At 45.6% G+C, this 19,161-nt stretch overlaps 1 protein-coding gene and 1 long non-coding RNA gene across 7 annotated transcripts in view; one reads left to right on the top strand and one right to left on the bottom strand.

Moving 5' to 3' along the window:
* Positions 1-8,145, top strand: part of LOC142818569 (uncharacterized) — a 28,702-nt gene extending 20,557 nt beyond the window's left edge. Inside the window, exons 2-3 of the long non-coding RNA XR_012896088.2 lie at positions 668-820; positions 3,735-8,145. This is a non-coding gene — a long non-coding RNA (uncharacterized LOC142818569). The remainder of the gene's footprint in view (positions 1-667; positions 821-3,734) is intronic.
* Positions 8,146-8,299: 154 nt separating this feature from the next.
* Positions 8,300-19,161, bottom strand: part of CREBBP (CREB binding lysine acetyltransferase) — a 179,225-nt gene continuing 168,363 nt past the window's right edge. For all 6 annotated transcript variants that reach the window (XM_089782216.1, XM_089782217.1, XM_089782213.1 and 3 more), the window contains 3 exons: positions 15,176-15,337; positions 14,612-14,893; positions 8,300-12,738 (listed from right to left, as the gene is read on the bottom strand). In XM_089782216.1, the coding sequence (XP_089638342.1) occupies positions 10,576-12,738; positions 14,612-14,893; positions 15,176-15,337 (2,607 nt within the window). In that variant the 3' untranslated portion in view covers positions 8,300-10,575. The remainder of the gene's footprint in view (positions 12,739-14,611; positions 14,894-15,175; positions 15,338-19,161) is intronic.

The raw sequence follows: 19,161 nt of genomic DNA, 5'->3' as shown, positions 1-19,161 counted from the left end.
GGAGGTCAATATTGTCTAGCAGCATTACCAACATTTCCACTGCTTGTTGGACTCTTAGAAGATATTTAGGCTATGTCTAGACTGCCCCTTCTTGCGCAAAAATAATGCAAATGAGGCAAAATGTGGAATATCGTGGCACCTCATTTGCATAATTAATTAGGCTGGTTTTGTGCAAGAGGCTTTTGTGCAAAAAGGAGTTGTCTATATGGCTCCTTTTTGCGCAAAACCCCCCTCTTACACAAGAGCCGTTCTTCCTGAAAAAGAGAGGAAGAACGGCTCTTGCACAAAAGCCTCTTGCAAAAAAATGGAACCTCAATTATTCAAATGAGGTGCAGCAATATTCCAAGCTTTGCCTCATTTGCATCCTTTTTGCACAAGAGCAGGCAGTCTAGACATAGCCAAACGGGGTAAATAATTAGAGCTAGGACTGGTGGTTGTAAACAAACTTTATGGGATTGTAGGAAATGGCCACAGCCATAAATGGACATCCAGCTAACTAAAGTCAGGCAGGGTCACAGAGGTTACTGGACTCTCTGGAGTGCAGGACTGTAGAACAAATTCTTAATCATTAGTTTGTAAGCATCTGGAGGATAAAAGGGTTTGAGGAATACACAGTATGAATTTGTCAAGAATAATGCCAAACCAACCTAATTCCTTTCTTTTACAGCCGTGGTCACCAATCAGTAGATCGTGATCTACCGGTTGATCTCAGGGGCTCTAAGAGTCAATCTTGAGCCCTCTCTGAACTGTGCGCATGTGCAGTACTTTTACACTGGAATTCTTCATTTGAGGTGCAGCTATTCACCAAGCAGCAACACAGGTGAGTAGCTGGGCAGAATGGTGGGAGCTACGAGGCTAGGAGGGCTGAAACACCCCGGCCAGCTGGCTGTGGCTTTCAGCCAGAGGAGGCTGCGCCATGCTCCAGCTGATCGGGCAGCTTCTCCTCTGCACCTGCCCACATGGAGCGTAGTGCACCCTGGCTGAGCACCACGGCCAGCTGGCCAGGCAGCTGCTCCTCTTTGCTTCAGCCCAGCTACACCGCGCTGAGCCCAGGGAGGCAGTGCCTCACTCTAGCTGTGCTGGAGCAAAGAGGTAGGATTTCTTGATCAGAAGGATTTCCTGATCAGCAGGAGCACGGCAGAGCCTCCCTGGGCTCAACGCAGGGCAGCAGGGCTGGAGCAAAGAGAAGCGGCTGCCTGGCCAGCTGGCTGTGGTGCTCAGCCAGGGTGTACCACGCTCCACGTGGGCAGGTGCAGAGGAGAAGCTGCCCAATCAGTTGGAGCGCCATAACCAGCTGGCCAGGCAGCTTCCTCTCTGTGCCAACCCGTGCGGAGTGTGGTGCACCTGGCCAGAACGCCACAGCCAGCTGGCTGGGCAGCTGCTTCTCTTTGCTCCAGCCCTGCTGCCCTGCGTTCAGCCTGGGGAGGCTGCTCCTTGCTTCAGCTGTGCTGGAGCAAAGAGGAAGGGCTTCCTGATCAGCAGGAGCACGGCGCAGCCTCCCTGGGCTGAGCGCAGGGCAGCTGGGCTGGAGCAAAGAGGAGGGCTGCCTGGCCAGCTGGCCATGGTGTTCAGCCCAGGTGCACCCTTCTCTGCGGGAGGGGGGGAAGTCAGTCCCAGAGGAAGTGTACGCTGGGGCTTCCCTGCTCTGTGGAGGGAGTGGGGGGAGGAGACCTGGGAGGAGGCGGGTGCAGGGGACTCCCTGCTCCCACTGGCACCCTGCCCCCTGCCCCACCCCAGAACCCTGACCCTTGCCCCACTGCCACCCTGTCCCCCGCCCCAGCACCCACTAACACTCTTTCCCAGTACCACATCCCCTGCTCCCACCAGCATAGTTGGGGCCACATTAGGGAGGCTTGGGGGGGGGGGGGGGTTTGGAGGAGGGTTTTTTTTTATTTTGCATCTCTCATGTGTGGCCCCAACTGACTTTTCTGTGCGTCAGTGACCCCTGACTCAAAAAGGTTCCCTGCCCTTCTCAAATAGAAGGCAGAAACCTTTTTTGTTTGATAGTCTTATTTAAAAATGAAGCTTGGCCAACAAACCCTCAATTGGGGCCAAGCTCTTATCTGGCCACAGCATTATAATACTCCAGCACCCCACCGACCCTAGATCTGAGCCTATCATATGCTGGAACCCCCTGCCCTGAGCCCCTTACATACCCCAACCCAAATTCCTGCACCCTCACATCCACAAGCCTGTGGCTTGCTTAGTAGCCCAACCCTACATCTGACCCCAACACTCCCCAGCCTGGAGCCCCCCCTCCCTGAGCCAGCATCCCCTTCTCTACCTCCTCCTGCATCCAGATTTCCTCCCAGACCTTGCACCTCTCACCCCTTCCCACACCCAAATCCCTCATTCCTACCCCAGAGCCCACACATTCTGTCTCAACCCAGTGAGGGTACAGCTAGACTGCAGGAGTTTTTCAGGATTTCGGAGATATCCCAGAAAAAACTCTTCTGCATCCAGGGATGTGTTTGTTCTTCCTCTTTGTTTTAGTGGAAGAGCAAACATGCTCTTTTGGTAACCCCAATATTCCTCTTTCCACAGGGAATAAGGGGGCTTCTAAAAGAAGTTTTTCTGACTAGATGGGCCAAATGTTGGAAAAACCTATTCCTACAGAATTGGGAAAAAGCAGCAGTATAAGGGTTGGGGATAGCAAGTGATGGAGAGGAGGAGACTAAAACGGAAGGGGCGGGGCTTCGAGGAAGGAATGGGGCGGTAGATCTTGGCTTGTTCTGTCATTTAAAAAGTGATCTTGGTGTAAAAAGTTTGGAGACCACTGCTGTACAGGATTACTGGCCTACTAAGTGGGTGCAAAACTAGTTGAAAGGCTGTACTTAAAAGAGTCATTATCAATGACTTGATGTCAAACTGGGAGGCTGTATCTCATGAGATCCTCTGGGGTCAGTCCTGTCTCTGATGCTATTCAATATTTTCATTAGTAACTTGGATAACAGAGTGGCTAGTATACTTATCAAATCTTCAGGCAACCCCAAGATGGGGTGGACAAACACTTTGGAGGGCAAGATTAGAATTCAGAATGAGCCCTTGACAAAATTAGAGAATTGTTCTGAAATCAACAAGATGAAATTCAATTGTTTGCTATCCAACAGGGGGATCCGTATCTAGTAATCCCACAGGAATTAGCTTGGGTTTAGTACTATTAAATATTTTCACTGATGTCTCAGATAAGGGATTAGAGAGGATGCTTATCAAACTTGGTGAGGTTGCAAGCACTTTAGAAGACATGATTAGAATTCAAAATGATCATGACACATTGGTCTGAACTCAACAAGAGGAAAGTCACTGAAGTACTACACTCAGAAGGAAAAATGAAATTAACCACTACAAAATAGGGAATAATTCACTAGGTGGCAGTGCTGTTAAAAAGGATCCAGGGTTAGAAAGGATCACAAAGTAAATACGAGTCAACACTGATGTAGTTGCAAAAAAGGCATATATTCTAGGGCACACGAACAGGAGAGCTGTATAAATGAGCAGTCCTGTGGCACCTTAGAGACTAACATTTCTTAGGGCATAAGCTTTCATGGATAAAACCCACTTCATCAGATAAATTGGAGGGGAAATTACAGAAGCAGGTGTGTGTGTGTATATATATAAAGAAAGAAGTTGCTTGTGGTAATGAAGCTAATTTAGTCAGGGTGGAAGTGTGTCATTCATAGCATTTGGTCTGGAGATGTGAATATTTTTATGGCTGACCTAGAACGTTTCCTCAGCTCCTGTCTCCTAGTATCTTTCCTCTACTTAATGTTATATTGATGACTTCATCATATGAACCCATGGGAAGAAGGCCCTTGAAGAATTCCACTGGGATTTCAGCAATTTCTACCCACCACCAACTTCAGCCTGGAACAATCCACACAAGAGGTCCACTTCCTGGACATTACAGTACAAATCCATGAGTTTTAAAATGCCACAGGACTCCTAGTTTTTGCCAAGGGACTAACATGGCTACCTCTCTGAGGAGAGTTGTACATTAGACATGGGAGTCCCACTCTACTTGGCCCTGGTGAGGTCTCCACTGGGTACAGTGGGCGGTTCTGGGCTCCGCACTTTAAGAAAGATGTGGACAAACTGGTGAGAGTTAGAGCAATGAAAATGATAAAAGGGTTAGAAATTAAGTAACCTATAAGGAATGGTTAAAAAGACTGGGCATGCATAGGGTATATGTATACTCAAAACGCTACAGCTGCAGGTGTTGCAACTGCTCCACTGTAGCACTTCAGTGTAGAAACCCCCTACAGCAACCGATGGGTTCTTCCATTGACAGGTGGCTTACCTGCAGCAGAGGTGGCTGACCTGCAGCAGAGGTGGCTGCAAGGTTGACAAAAGTATCAGGCTGGGATAGCTGTATCACGGAGATGTGGAATTTTCACACCTCTATGAACAGGCCCTCCGGGGGACAAGAGAGGCAGTTGCCCCAAGGCCCAACAATTCAAAGAGGCCCAAGGCTCACAACTGCTTCTACTGTGGCAGCAGGAGCCCTGGGCCCTTTAAATCTCCATCAGAGTGCTGTAAGGCTCTGAGGGCTGATAAAGGGGTGGTCTCATGCTCTGGGCAGTACTGAGGGCTCTGTCTCCAGCTCCATCCCTTCTGTCGAAGGCCCTGTCCCATCCAGGAACATGGAGCTGGGCCCTCCCCCACCTTGCCCAGGGGCCTGCAGAGGCAGTCATCTCCCCTGCCGATGAAACAAACTACATATATGTAATTTTACAGTGCTGATCAACCCTTAAGTCTTGAGAAAAGGGTACCTGCTAAACCAGTGACGGGCAACCAAGACACGTGAGTGGGCCACAAGTGGCCATTTTTTGTCTTAGTGGGCCATGATTCCAGTGGTGGGCAACCTGCAGCCCATGCACCCCTCTCTGCTTCCTGCCCCCAATCTCTTGTGCAATGGAGCCCTGCACTTCCTACTTCCCCTCCCTCCCAGCACACTCACAGCACCATGAATCCGCTGATTCGCAGTCTGTGCTGGTTCCTCCCAGAGCTTGATCACCGTGAATCAGGTGCTTGGAAGTAGGAAGTGCAGGGCTCCAGTGCCTTAGTGTGTAAGGCACGTGTGAGAGGGGGCAACTAAGGGGCACACAGGGCCCAGGTTGAACTTCTGTGGGCCAGAGCCCAGAGGTTGCTCACCAATGTGCTAAGCTCTTGTGAAGAGCCGTTTTAAAGAGGATGGGGATCAGTTGTTCTCTATGTCCACTGAAGGTGAGACAAGTAGTAATCTGCAGCGAAGGAGGGTTAGGTTAGGTACTAGGAAACACTGAGGCTAATGAAGTTGTGGAACAGGAAGGGAGGTTATGGAATCACATCATTATAGAGTTTTAAGAACAATTGGACAAAGAATTTGGTGGTGGTGGGGAGGTTGCCTAGGTTTTCTTAGTCCGGTCTCAGTACCCAGGGCTGGACAAGATGCTATCTTGAGGTTCCTTCCATACCAATATTTCTAGGATTCTATGCTTAAATAGCTAGTTATTTCTTCTCTCTTTATAAACCAGCAGGAACTTTGCAACCCCTAAGGAGTTCGGTTCCTTTCCATCCACTGGGCACTTGTGCTAGAGCTCCACTCGGTGCAGTAGAAATGGAAGCCCTGGTGGCTGCAGCTGCAAGTTGGTAGCTTGCTGCCTGGTCTCCCTTAGAAGAGTCTAGGATTAAAAGAACTCTGCACACTGCAGCCGTGTCCCCTCATGCTTGTGGCAGGCTCCCTGCATGGAGAGTATAGGAAATAACTAGCTGTGCTATCAGTAGGGCTGACAAGGTCTCCTCCAGGGCTGGGTAAACCCTATGACCCTGATGTTCCCCCAGGCAGGGTGATATTTCTATAAAGCAAAATACAGCATTGTTCTACACCCAATGGCCAAAATGATAACAATTCAACGTATAACCCATCCAGTGCGTTGATTCTGCAAGAGGGGTGGGTATGGCCTTTTGGGAGTACAGAGCGACTTTCCAGACTGGTGAGAACCCATGAGAAATTCACCACCTTCCTTCCATGCTGGTTTGTTGCTCTGCCTGTTATGACTTGTGTGGCCATCTCTTCATTCTGTCCTTGTTCAATTTGTATTATGTCTTGTTTTCATCATTTGCAACTAATTTGAATAACTCAGCACGAGTCCTCCTTATTCCAAGCTCTCTCATGAATCCTTTCCCCAACTGCATACTAAGCACCCTCCCTCTCTCCATGTCCGATCCTGAGACTCACAGTTTAATGCCCTTTTTTGAACTTTAAAATAGCCTTATTCTACAGATACAAAAGCTGCTTCCACTGTGGACATGCACTGGAACGGTATAGAGTAGCACCACCACTTCCCTACTTTTATGTGAAACACTCTTTCTACATGCCATTCCACCCACTCATTTAACAAATAGGATTGTAGAATGAAGCAACCCAAAGTTAGGAAACCGCAATATTGATGATGCCCACAAAACACTGGTCCTGCTCGAGTACAGGGCAGATCTAGTGTTGAATTTTTCTGCAGGTGTCCTTGCCTATCACTTGGTGTGTCTATTAACTAGGCCAGCCCAGAGCACCACTGCCTCCCGGACTTCCAGAAGCTGGTGTTTCTTGAAAGAGCTGTGACCTCAACCACACTTTCCTCCATGGTCTTGGGCAAATTATGTCCATTTAACAGAAATCGAGTGATGCCTGGATGGGGCTGAACAACAATGCAGGGCACAATAGAAACACCACTGAAGATTAAGAAAAGCTCATTCCTGGTAGGGTGTGGAAGGTGGGTGGTGGATGAAGCATAAAGTAACTAACATTGCAATTGCAGTCCAAGTTTTCTATTGCACACAGATTTTTTCCATCGAGGACCCTCCCTTATCATGTGCATCTTATTTATCTCTAATGTGCATTATGGTGACTATAATGACAAGTTGCATCAGATAGCCACTGGGATGAAAGGCTGCAGTGTGTTTTCAGCTCTCAGTGTATTTATGCTATCTTGATTTTGGTATTACAGGTCCAGTCTGATCACCTGAGTACTGCCCTCAAACTAATGTTGCTATTAATGTATTTCAGGGTAAGGATGGCAGAATTGAAGCTCAGGACTAAATCAGAACTTCCTTACTTCCTACCAGTGCGTGGACTGTATGTGGCAGGGCTGCATCAGATCATACACTGGAAGTTATAGTGCAGAATTTGTTGCAGCTCCCATTAAAACAATTCCTACCCCTTCAGCTTGCCAAGAACCCCTTCCGTAAACAAATTGAACATGAACCAGAGTGATCCTGAATCTAAGCAGTTTGAAACAATATCTTTGCAAGGGATCAGATGCTCTCATTCATCTTGGTGGGTGTTGACACAACCCATAACATCATCTAAACTATTAACACTGTCATGGCTCTGACCGTAACTATATGCAACACAAAGCACATGTGACTATCCATCCTTGATGGATAGCATGGTGAATAGAGTAAGGACTAGGAAGGAAGTGGACCAGGTTGTTGCAAGAGGCAACTCAGAATTCAAAAATAATTAAGTGATGCCTGGCTGCGATAGGGAAGAAAGGAGATTCCAAAGATGGAATGCAAGACCTAACCACCTCAATACTAAAAAATTCAAGCCTGCTTTCCATGGCTTCTCAGGTTGCAGAAGCCCAGCTCAAAATGCAGGGAGTTGGCAGAACTCCAAAATTATTCTGGAACTAAATCAATGTTGAACTTCCATGTCAAAATAACCTCGAGGAAGCCTCTACTGATTGTTTCATTCGTGAGCATTCAAAGCTCTCTGCAGTGAATAAGGTACTGACTGATTTGCTGTACTTATGATCTAGGGTCTGTTCCTAGCTCTGCCACTGTCAAAATGGGTGAGCACTATCCCCACAGCTGTAAAATTCACCTTCTTAAAGAATTCCAAAGTCTAAGAAACCCTAAGAACTATGCCTAATTGCTGAATTTTCAAGATGACAGAGAAATTGTGTGCAAATGCATTGCATGGCTGCAGAGTCCATGGGATGAGGAACAGAGATAACATCCATTCTAACCTTCCCCCCATTCCATACTTATGGTAGTAGCAGCATTCTCTCAGCAGATTTCAGAACTTAATTATGTTTCTGTTTTCTATCAAGACTTTCTTGCCCACTTTCCATAGCAGGAATCTAGTTGGACTGTGACATGAAAGCAGACCCATCTCTCAGGTTTTGTTTATACAGCTTTAGAAATAGTGCTAATTATTTATATAGACACACACTGGGAGGACTCAATACAGTCAACTAAGCCTTAGTTCAAATTCAGCTCATCCTAATGGCCACTACCAATTGGAACCATCCTTCAATCCAAATAGTTTTACCAGCTTTTATTAGAAACACCAGCACATTTCAAGTTTCCTCTTTTTGATCACAAATATAGTATTTTTCTTCTTTTATGTATACAGCATGAGACACAGCATCAGGGCTTTCCATCCTTTTTTACAACAATTTCCTTTGGACAAGCTTTGGGTTAGTGTTCAGTGACCTCACCCCAGCCCAAAATTTTGACATCTTGATTGCTGAAGACAGTTGCATGGGAAGGTGAGTCCAAAGATGGTGATGTTGGTACAGTAGTTAAGATCTGAAGAAGAAGTTTAAGCAGAGACCTGCTACAGTTTTAAAAAAGATTAAGCAGTGCTGTGGCGCACTACCATTTTCACAGTATGGGGCAAAAAGTTCTTCCACTTCCAGGAGTTAATACGTTTGCTGTTTTTCCTTAAAATACTGTCCCAATTTTAAAAAAAGGCAATACTGGAGGAAGTGGTAACTTCATGTAAAAAGCCAAGCAAGCCAGGTGCTCCTAAATGGAGCAACATCAGACCATGGGCTACAGGGTTATTCTTCTGGATTTGCAGCAAATCCCCTCTGAAGTTCACACAAGCCACATGACTAAAATGTATGGTGTTGTGATCCTAGGCTAAGCGTGGAATTAACTTTCACATCCTAAACCTGGAGCGTTTCCTCAGTTTTTATATTCAGAAATAAAATAATTTAATGGGCGGTGGAGTGTGCCCATGACAACAGGATATTAGAGGGAACATGTACTTGATTAGTTATTTTTATTCCACAGAAACCCCTCAAATCTAGACTTGGAGTTAACAGCAGAAAAATAGTGTTAAAGTCAAATAGGTTCATATTTTGCTGTAGACTAAATAAATTAGCCTAGAATTAACTCAGTACGTTCTCTCTCTCTTGCAATGGTGATCCTTCTCTAAATTCAATGCATTTTTAAAAAAGCAACATCTAATAATTTATTCCAGTTACTCCTTCTGGATGAATGCCTGCAAGTATTAAATGTATGGGGAACAGATTATCTTCCTCTCCCCTTCCTCAAAAAGGAAACAGTCGATAAAGGGTGTGGTAAAACAGACATGCTACCGACAGTACTCCCTTGTATCATGCCTTGCCTATCAATGCCACTGGCTGCTTCTGTGTAATGAATGAATATTCATAGCCATGTCTTACAAAGAACATGATCCAAAAAATATATAAATAAATAAAAACCTTAAACATTCTTACATGGATTTTAAAGAACAGAATACATGTTAAAAACTTCAGTAATTTATATCAATTTTAAGCAATACTTTATATACAATGGAAAAAAGACATGCATAGTCCAAATACAATGTTGAAAACAGCATTTTCATAACAAAAAAACCCCAAACACTAAGTGTTAATACCATGTACATGAATTCAAGAAGGACCACCCTTTTTGTCTGTTGCACACAGTTTATTTAACAATATGATATATAAGTAAGAAATGAGGTTTTTTTTGTTTTTTGTTTTTTACCATTCTATACAGTGATTGAATCTTCTTGGATTTTCTTATTTATAGTAATTATAGAGCTTGCATGATTTACACTAGAATTGCTTTCCTCATTTCAAGTTTCACATAGAAGAAAGAATGAAAGAAAAGAATGCTTCTTCTCTATTGAAATCAGCACGGTCTAAGAGTGATCATCCCTATTTTTTTCATCTAAAACCAGTTTTATCAGAGAAACAAAGCAACAATTTCCACATCTGCAAGACAAGGATTTTTGGCATTAGCCAATGTGTGTGTGTGTGTGTGTGTGTGTGTGTGTGTGTGCGCAAGAGTCAATTCCTATTTTTTCCAGGGGTAATACTTCAAATGCCTGCAGAGTTCACTATAGAAAAAAAATCTTCCCGCAACATGTCAAAGTTATCGGGACACATTATAATGTTGCATTTTTCAGGAAACAGTTTCTGAATATTATTTTTCGTCTCTTTTAAACACAAATGTTTAAAGTCTTGAAAATACAAATAAAAATATGAATATAATGAACTTGTTTTCCCATAAAAAAGGTATGAGTCAACAGGACAAAAAAAAAAAACCAAAAAAACAAACCCCAAAACAAAAAACCCACAAAAAAAAAGAGACCAGATATTTTAACCGCCTGGCTTTAACAAAAAATATATTCTTTGTATTGTTTTTTTAAACAGCAATTCATTCTTCCACGTGCAGGAAGCAGCAGTTCCATCCAGGGTTCTAAACAGCCTAGATGTCTGAATTTTCAGTACAAAATGTCCAAGAACATGAAAGGGGGGGAAAAGCGATGCTCCCATAATGCTACAAACCCTCCACAAATTTTTCTAGGGTGTCTCCTGTGGTATCACCAACCAGAGACAAGTCGCTAGACAATGCACTCCTGTTTGGGGGGTTTAACTGCGGAAGCATGGCACTCTGTTCTGGGTTGCCCAAGTGTCCCTGATCCATGGAGCTAGCCATAGTAACTGCAAGTCCGGGGTGGGGGGAACCAGTCTGGGGCGATACATGATGAGGTGAAGGTTGAGGCTGTATCCTAGGTGACGGGCTGGAATGTGGTGGCTGGGATTGGGGCCGGGGAGATTGAACAGGTGCAGGAGAACGCACCTGGTTGCTGAGGGATGTGGCGATCTGCTGGCCAGGGAGATGAGATGCCTGTGGTTGTCCTGAGAGCATATGCTGCTGTGGGCTCATGGGATTAGGCTGGCCTGGGGACCCTATCTGCTGTTTCATCTGTTGCTGTTGCAGAATTCTTTGCTGCAGTGCTTGCTGAATGTTGGAGGTGCCATCTGCCCCCAGGCCAGGCTGTCCCATCTGATTCAGCTGTCCCATCTGAGCCATCTGTCCCATGGACCCCCCTTGTATTGATAGATGCTGCTGCATTCGTTGCTGTTGCATGGCTTGAGGATAACCTCCAGGTCCTTGAGGCTGCTGAAACTGATTATGCCCTGCCATTCCTGCTGCCATGCCAGCACCTCCTTGTTGTTGTTGCTGCTGCTGCTGCAGTAACTGCCTCCTCAGTATCTCTCGGTACTGTGGACTCATATTTGCCATGCCAGGATTGTGACCAGGGTTCATAATGTTTATCGCTTGTCCCTGGGGGTTCATGCCACCTATTCCCTGCTGCTGAGGAGGAACACTCGGTCTCTGGACCCCCGCTTGCATTGCATTTATAGTCTGCAAGCTAGGCTGTGTGTGCATACCTGGCTGCTGCATCCCAGGCTGAGACTGTTGCATCCCAGGCTGAGGCTGGATGCCTGCTTGTGGTTGCATCCCAGGCTGGTTTGCCACGTATTTGGCTGTTCTTTGCTTTATAAAAGCTGCCATGAGCTGTGGGTTGGATTTGAGGATATTAAGAACCTGCTGTTGCTGCTGTGGAGAGCTAGGGGATTTCAAGGTCCGCAACAAGTCCTGAAGTGCATTTGGAGCAATGCTGCGTGGTGGCTGTTGCACACCTTGCATTCTTGGCCCAGCGACAGTTTGCTGCGGTGGCATCGGCATCACCGGTCTTGGCATTCCTGGCTGCATTGGTTGCTGTGGTGGCATTGGAGTTGACTGCCACTGTCCAGGTTGCATGTTGGTCATTACTGGACCACTTACAGGGTTAGGCCGGGGTACATTCATGCCAACCTGCTGCATCTGGTTCACTGAACCCACTGCTGGGTTTACTATTCCTGGACGCCCAGGAGGCAAACCATTATTTATGGTGTTGACCCTGTAGAGTTGCTGCTGCTGCTGGGCAGCTTCTCTCTCAATCTGCCGAGCTGCTTCCACAGCAGCTGGGGGAGGCTGGGCAGGAGGCGGAGGTGCTGACACCTGGGTTGTAGGTTTGCCTGCTGGAACAGTTGGAGGGGGTTGAGTTCTTGGTGCACTGGGGAAGCCAGCTGGTGACATACTTACAGGGGAGGGTTGGGGCTGAGGCGGCGGCTGTGGTGTCTGTGGAGTACTTGGCTGCTGCGTGGGAGTACCAGGCGTTGCTGAGGTAGGAGAAGGCAAACTTTGCTGAGGCACGTTTCGGGTGTTCATAGTAGCCATCCTTCGGCGCATTAACTGAGCCTGCTGGAGGCGGTGCTGAATCTGCTGCTGCCGGAGCTTGTGTTTAATATTGAGACAGAATGGCACAGGGCATTTGTTTTCTTGGCAGTGTTTGGCATGGTAGCAACAAAGAGCAATGAGCTGTTTGCACACAGGACAGCCACCATTTGTTTTGCGCTTGCAGCCCTTGGTGTGCTGCACAACCCGTTTCATTTTCTGGCAGGACGGTAATGAGCAATTTGCATTGCGGCACTGACAGGCGTGGACCAGGGACTGGATGCAGCGTTGGATGCTGAGTCGACGTGATTCCTGGGGGCTCTTTGACTGTTGCTCTCCTTGGCTGTTGCTTTCATCATCCAGGCCCAGGCCCCATTTAACCATCTTGTGGTCATGGCTCTTAGTGTTGTAGCAGTTAATGCAAAGGTCGTAATCCTAAAAACAAAGACAAAGTTCAGTGTCTTAGTAAAGCATAAAGCACATGTTACTAAAAGGGCTAACGAGGCTATGCCAATGTGTTCCTGATGTGAAACAAAGCTTTCCTCTTCTGTGGGTTTTTGCAGGATGGGATCTATCTTGCTTCACTCAATGCCAACTAAGGCACATCCTGGAAGGGCCCAACTCCCAGTGCTGTGAATGAAGGACTGGACTAGCTCAAGAGACGAGTTGCTAGGTTCACTCACCCAATATTTAGACAACAAATCCTACATCTTGACAGAGGCTGAGACTAGAAGACCCTTTCAGTCCCTTCTAACCCTCTGATTCCATTTTATGAAAATACTCCAGTTCAGTCACTAATTCAGAGTAAGTAACTATTCTAGAAGTTAACCCCAGCAACTGCCCTGCCTGCTTCTGTTTGAACAGGGGAGGGACAGCTCAGGGCCTGCTAAACCCAGGGTTGTGAGTTCAGTCCCTGAGGGGACCACTTAGAGATCTGGGGCAAATCTGTCAGGGATGGTACTTGGTCCTGCCATGAGGGCAGGGGACTGGACTTGACCTCTCAAGGTCCCTTCCAGTTCTACGATATAATATATATCTATATGGAGATATACCTAACTGTAACTTTGGTTCTAAAGTAGAAATAACTGCAACCTGACTAGAACAAGCAAAGGCATTGCAGGGTAGGGGGAAAAAAAGGGTGAAGTCGAGACTTGAATAGCTGACAAGGGGACTGAGGTTTGTAACACCTTATATAATCTTGGCATGGACTAGACATAGCCCCCCCCCCCAGACACAACTGTTCTAGAGGGTTCCAACTTGGTACAGAGGACTTGTGAATATTCCCACAAAGCAATATAATGGACAGATGCAAGGTCCATCTAGTGCAGCAGTTCCCAACCTTTTCCAGATGGGGACCCATTCTGACAATTCAGGAACACTTGGTGACCCAAGGCAATTCAAAAACGGGGGAAAGATGGGGCAGAGCCACCTGGGGAGACACTTGGCGACCCTTTTGAAATGTAATGGCGACCCATATTTGGGTCCTGACCCATAGGTTGGGAAATGCTGATCTTGTGCAATCTCAGGTCAACATAAGCTAACCTCTGATATGAAAGTGTCCACATGGGGAGGAATACTTGTGTAATTACAGCAGTAAAGTTATACTGCTAAATTTTCCTAGGTAGACAAGCCCAGAGCTGCTGCCTACTCTGAGGAGAAGTCTACCCACAACAAAAGCCAAAGGCCCTAGCATCTCTTCTCTGCTCAGTTACTGATTAGATCAGTCTCCTGAAGTCCAATTTCAGAGATTAGCACAGTATATAACTCAAAAGGCCTGACTAATGGTCCTAAGATCCTTTAATATCAAGTTAAACCTGGCTCAAAATCAGTGTAAAACAGTAAACTAAATCTACCTTTGATTCAGAAACTGTTTATGTATTTGACTGCTGTGTATTAACTCCTTCTACAGCAGTTAGGCTAGAAATCAGTAACTACCCCTAAATCAAGATTTCATCCTCCAAACCACCCCATATTGAGGATCTTTGAGCCAAAGCAAAGTTACTTACCTGAAAGAACTTAGCCTATGTGTACACTACAGGTGCTCTAGAGGCACAACAATAGCACAGACACTATAGAGACAGAAGAGGTTTTTCCATTGCCAAACTTGAGGCAATAGCTCAACTGACACACAGCGAGAATGACTGATGTGCTACTGCAGTTTACTCATGCTGACAAGCTCTAAACCTAGCTCAGAATCAGTTTCTGACTATGGGCAGTTTAAGGAGACATTTAAGGAGAAAGAGGCACATTTAGAAGGAAAAGCATGGAAAGGAAGGAAAACAAGAAAGTCAGACACATTTGCACATACCTCACAGACAGTACAATGCCACCTTGTTTCCACATGGTGCTTGCACTCATTGCACGTATAGACAAAACGGTCCTGCCCTTGCGTATGTAATTCTACGAGCATGCACAGTGTGGACCACTTGGATCGGCGTAAGGAGGAGAACTCCCAGTGCTTATCTCTTGCTAAAGTAAGGAAGGCATCTCGCCCGTCCATCAAATCACAGCTAAGTAACGGATCAGGGTCCACAATGGGAGGCAGGGTGTTTATTACAGGTCCAGCATGTAAGTGAATCACAAAAAAGACCTGCAAGCAAATGGGAAAAATGACACCGGTGATAAAAATAACTCCAAAACATTTTTTAAAAACAACAACCACAAGAACAATAATAAAACTTGTACCATGCCACAGAAATAGTGTGATTGAATTCATTTAGATGAGGGTAAACTATTTCAATATGTATTGCAAAAGAAAAATAAGAGTCTATTTGCAGTCACAAACACTGTTCCTTACTGTTTTGAATTAACTATTGTCATGCCTCATTTTCCAAAAGATTATCCCCTATGTCAGCACTATTTGTGATTGTACCTCTTTATGCTTCTCCATGGTGGCATACAGTTTCTGAGACAGATCATTGGACACATTTGGCATGCTGGGTTTCTTTTTGTTAGCTCTGCTGATGCTGCTCTTATTCTTGTTGGTTTTTTTGTTGTTCTTTTTCTTGGCATTCTTGCTGTCACCCTGGCTCCCCTGCAACAAATATGATGGAAGAACGTTAAACTTTGCAAAACTCTGTTCCATTGACTATTGTTTCATTCAAGCCCTTTGCTGTCAAGAGTTGTGACTTTGTTCCAATTTATAGCCATGCTACCATGGGTATATCAAATCTTTCAGGAAAAATAGAAGGCATGAATTTAAAGCTTGTCAGGCAAGGGAAGGAAAAATTAATTTTCAAACAATTTAAAGCAACATAGGATTTGAGATTTTATACAGTTTTTTTTTTAATTGCAATGTTGTGTGAAAGCTTTGCACACTATCTTTCACAGCATGCTAGTAAGTTTATTTATTTATTACAAAACACCAATATCTTAGGAGTTTAACAAAATCTGCTTGGCCTTGGGATTTCAGATGCTCTTTGGGCTGTATCACTTCAAGCAGGTTTGTGATTCTGAAACCACATGCATCCCGAGGCTCAACGTGCAGACAAAGATGAGTGTTTTGGAGGCTTTAAAATTAAAAAAGAAAACAGTTTCATTCAGAAATCTGGCTACTGCAAATATACGATCCTTTCCTATAGAATTTCCTCACAAGGGCATATGCTAGGCAGCTGTAGACACACATCAGGCCATAATGACTGTATATTAAATGGTAGAGGCAAACACAGGGACAATAATTTCCTTTCAAAACCCATCAATATGGATTTTCACAGCCGACTAAGGGATCAGTTTTATGTATGATCAGTAACAGTTCTGTGAAATGAAACACACAGATATTCTCTGTAAACATGTATTCAAACATGAAGGCAAAACTATCTAAACTGAAGTGGGTCTTCACCCACAAAAGCTTATGCTCCAATAAATCTGTTAATCTATTAAGGTGCCACAGGACTCCTCGTCAGTTTTATCTAAACTGAGACGTTTGCAATTCAGTAAGCACTCTTCTATCAAGCTAAGCTTCTTTCCCTCTTGCTTTTGCTTTTAAATATCAATGTTTTTATCAGTTCATGCCATTTTTCAAGCACCTAATTTGTACCAAAGTTCTGACCAAGTCCCATGTGGGTGCATTAAAAAGTACGCTGATGATGCTGATGGGAATCAGACTCAAGGGCAGGTCTTTTCAAAGCTGACCACTTTGTCAACCATCCTGCATTCCTTTACTTTCCTTCCAAAATTTTAATTCAACAATGATACAGCCTCCTCCTCCGCAAAAATATGTTCAGGGCAGAAATCTAGCTCTTCACTCAAATGCTAGGAGAGACAGGAAAACCAGGGTTATGTTCTATCAGCCACATTTCAGCCTCTTCTTCCTAGTCTGGGATCACTATGACCTTCTTGTATAGGATCAGTCACAAATTCCATAGTTTCCTTAAATAATGTTCCAGCTCTTTGCTGTTAACTAGTCCAAACCAGATTTCCCTCTGAGATGGTGATGGTGGTATCACCCTGTAAAAACTGGTAAGGTCCTCCAAAACTTCCTTCAATTGCTTTTGTACATTTTGTGCCAATCTACACTGGACCTTACGTAAAAGGTTGGCATTTTTTCATCCAAACTTTCTTCTTACTCAGTGAGTGCAAAGGCAGAAAAACAGGATTTGTCTTCAGCAGCAACCAAGGACTGCTGAGTGCAGCCTGAAGTAAAGGTGCCCTTTTGCACTCCCTCATTCTGTATCATCTTGGCACCAAGATGGTGCCTGTTGTAAGTGAGAGCTACCCATTTGTGCTGGGTGTCAAGAGAGCATACGGGTAGCCGAGTGTCTGTGGGGAATAGGCTCCAGCCTTGGGGGAGGGAGATGCAATGGTAGCTGCCCACAGATCCCCTCCCAGCCTCGTGCAGGAGCTCAGGGCTGCAGCAGGGAGAGCTGCCTTTCCGCTAGCCCCTGCCCTGTGGTGGAAGAGATGCTTTTCCCTGCCAGACCCAGCATGGCGCTGCCCCAGATGTGCTACGGCCTGAGAAAGAGGATCTGGCCCAACCTAGCCCCAGCACAGACCTGCTGCCAGGGCACAGGCACCCCTCCCTACTGTGGCCCAAAGCTGCTGTGCTGAAAGAGGGCTGGGGTCAGTCCTCTCCCCCTGGGGCAGCCTGCACCCCAAGCCGCTCATCCCCAGCCCACACCCCCAGTCAGAGCTCTCAACCCCTACACTCCAAATCACTGTTCCATTCCCACCTGCACCACACACCATCCGGGTGTGGGATACATTTTTTATTTGCACCAATATGGATGTGATGTCATACTGGTATATATAACAACATTCATTCTGCACATGGACATAAAACATTAGAGGGAACACTGGAGCCCTGGGTGTGGATCACTGGCCAAGGGGAAGTATCCTGCACTGATAGTGCTCTTTCCCAAGGGCAGTTTGGAAGAATCCTCTATGGGATAGTAGGATTAAGATATGGAATTCTGCCATCCTGTAGGTCAATAGGCAAGACTCAATCTCCCTGCTCCACGGATGGAATAGCAGCTGTCAGCGTGATCATCTCGAACAGTTTGTGCCATCAGACATCTGCTTAGAGCTCTTACTGTGATGTGCGTCTCCAATATTCCTCTCTCTTGGGGGATCAGGAAATATTTGGAATTTTTATTTGCCTTGGAGGTGAACACGGACTCATTCTATAGCCCTGAGGCACAGCAGGTGATCTATTTCTTGATGTAAGAGTCTCTCGTGAAAAGGGTCTTTGAAGAGGAATGAGGAGGGAAAGAATTAAAGTGGATGGACAAATGTTTGGAAATGATTTCCAAGACTCATTTGTTGGAAGTGATGTTACCCCAATTCTGGAGGAGGAGAGCTAGGTGACATCCAAAGGGATGTGGAAGGCCCGTGTGTTGCATATGTTGGTGTAAGGAGTGGTTGCTCAGGAACTCAACCCAAGGCATCAAAACTGGCATACTGAGGTTGAGGGATGGGATGTTGATGATTTGGGGATGACAGTCTCCACTTTTGTTCTAGGTCTCTTTCCTTGTGGCTCATAGTACCACTGTGGAGGGAGTAATTGTGGTGGTCTGGTCTATGAGATAGTTGTGAATTGAATATCCTTGTCTGTCCCAGTGTGGAGATCCCTAGGCTCTGGAATCCTGGAAAATGTGACGAGAGGAGTCAGTGACATCAGAGTCTGGAGTCCCTGAAAGGGAGCAATTGACTATACTTCCTATGGCAGCTCTGAACAGTGTGACAACGAAACCCACCAAACTGAGCGGGCCGCTGTATCTGCAGCATCCCGCCTGCACTGGCATGGCATTCTCATTACCAGCTGGCTCTCGTGGAGGATGGTTTCAAACTATTCTGGTGCTTCTGGCAAGTGGTCAGTAAAGGTGCTGAAATTTTCATCAATCATGCAGTTGTACTTTGCCATTAAGGCTTGGTAGCTGAAATCCTGGACTGCAAGTTGCCAAGGAGCATGCTTTCCTTCCAAACAAGTCTAGCCTCTTCCAGCCGGTCACATGGCATTGACTTAGCGTGGCGCTGCTTGCCTTGCCAATTAATGGCATGCATAATAAAGTTAAGGTGTGGACATGTAAAAATAAAGTCTTACTCTTTGGGGGAGCACCTACGACTTCTTTTCAGTCTTTTCACATGTTGGTGCAATAGAGATTAGTGTCTGCTGGACAACCTGAGAAAGTGAACATGCCCTGTTGCCTGAGAGCACAATTCTTGAGAGGATGAGATGTGCAATATAGCCAGTAATTTGTGATGAACGTTTTTCACTTCAAGGGGAATTTGCAATGTCAGCAACCCTCTTAGTGTGAAGTCCTGATGAAGTTTGAAATCATCGGCCAGTGATGGTGGAAGGGACACCACTGCCTCCTCCAGTGAAGGGAGGAGGAAGAGATATCTGTCATGTAGTAGCCTCTT

This window comes from Pelodiscus sinensis, chromosome 15 (assembly GCF_052426305.1).
Source record: "Pelodiscus sinensis isolate ZL-2025 chromosome 15, ASM5242630v1, whole genome shotgun sequence".
Lineage (NCBI taxonomy): Eukaryota > Metazoa > Chordata > Testudines > Trionychidae > Pelodiscus > Pelodiscus sinensis.
Note: the sequence above shows the minus strand (reverse complement) of the source record. Positions and strands in the feature narration are given on the sequence as shown.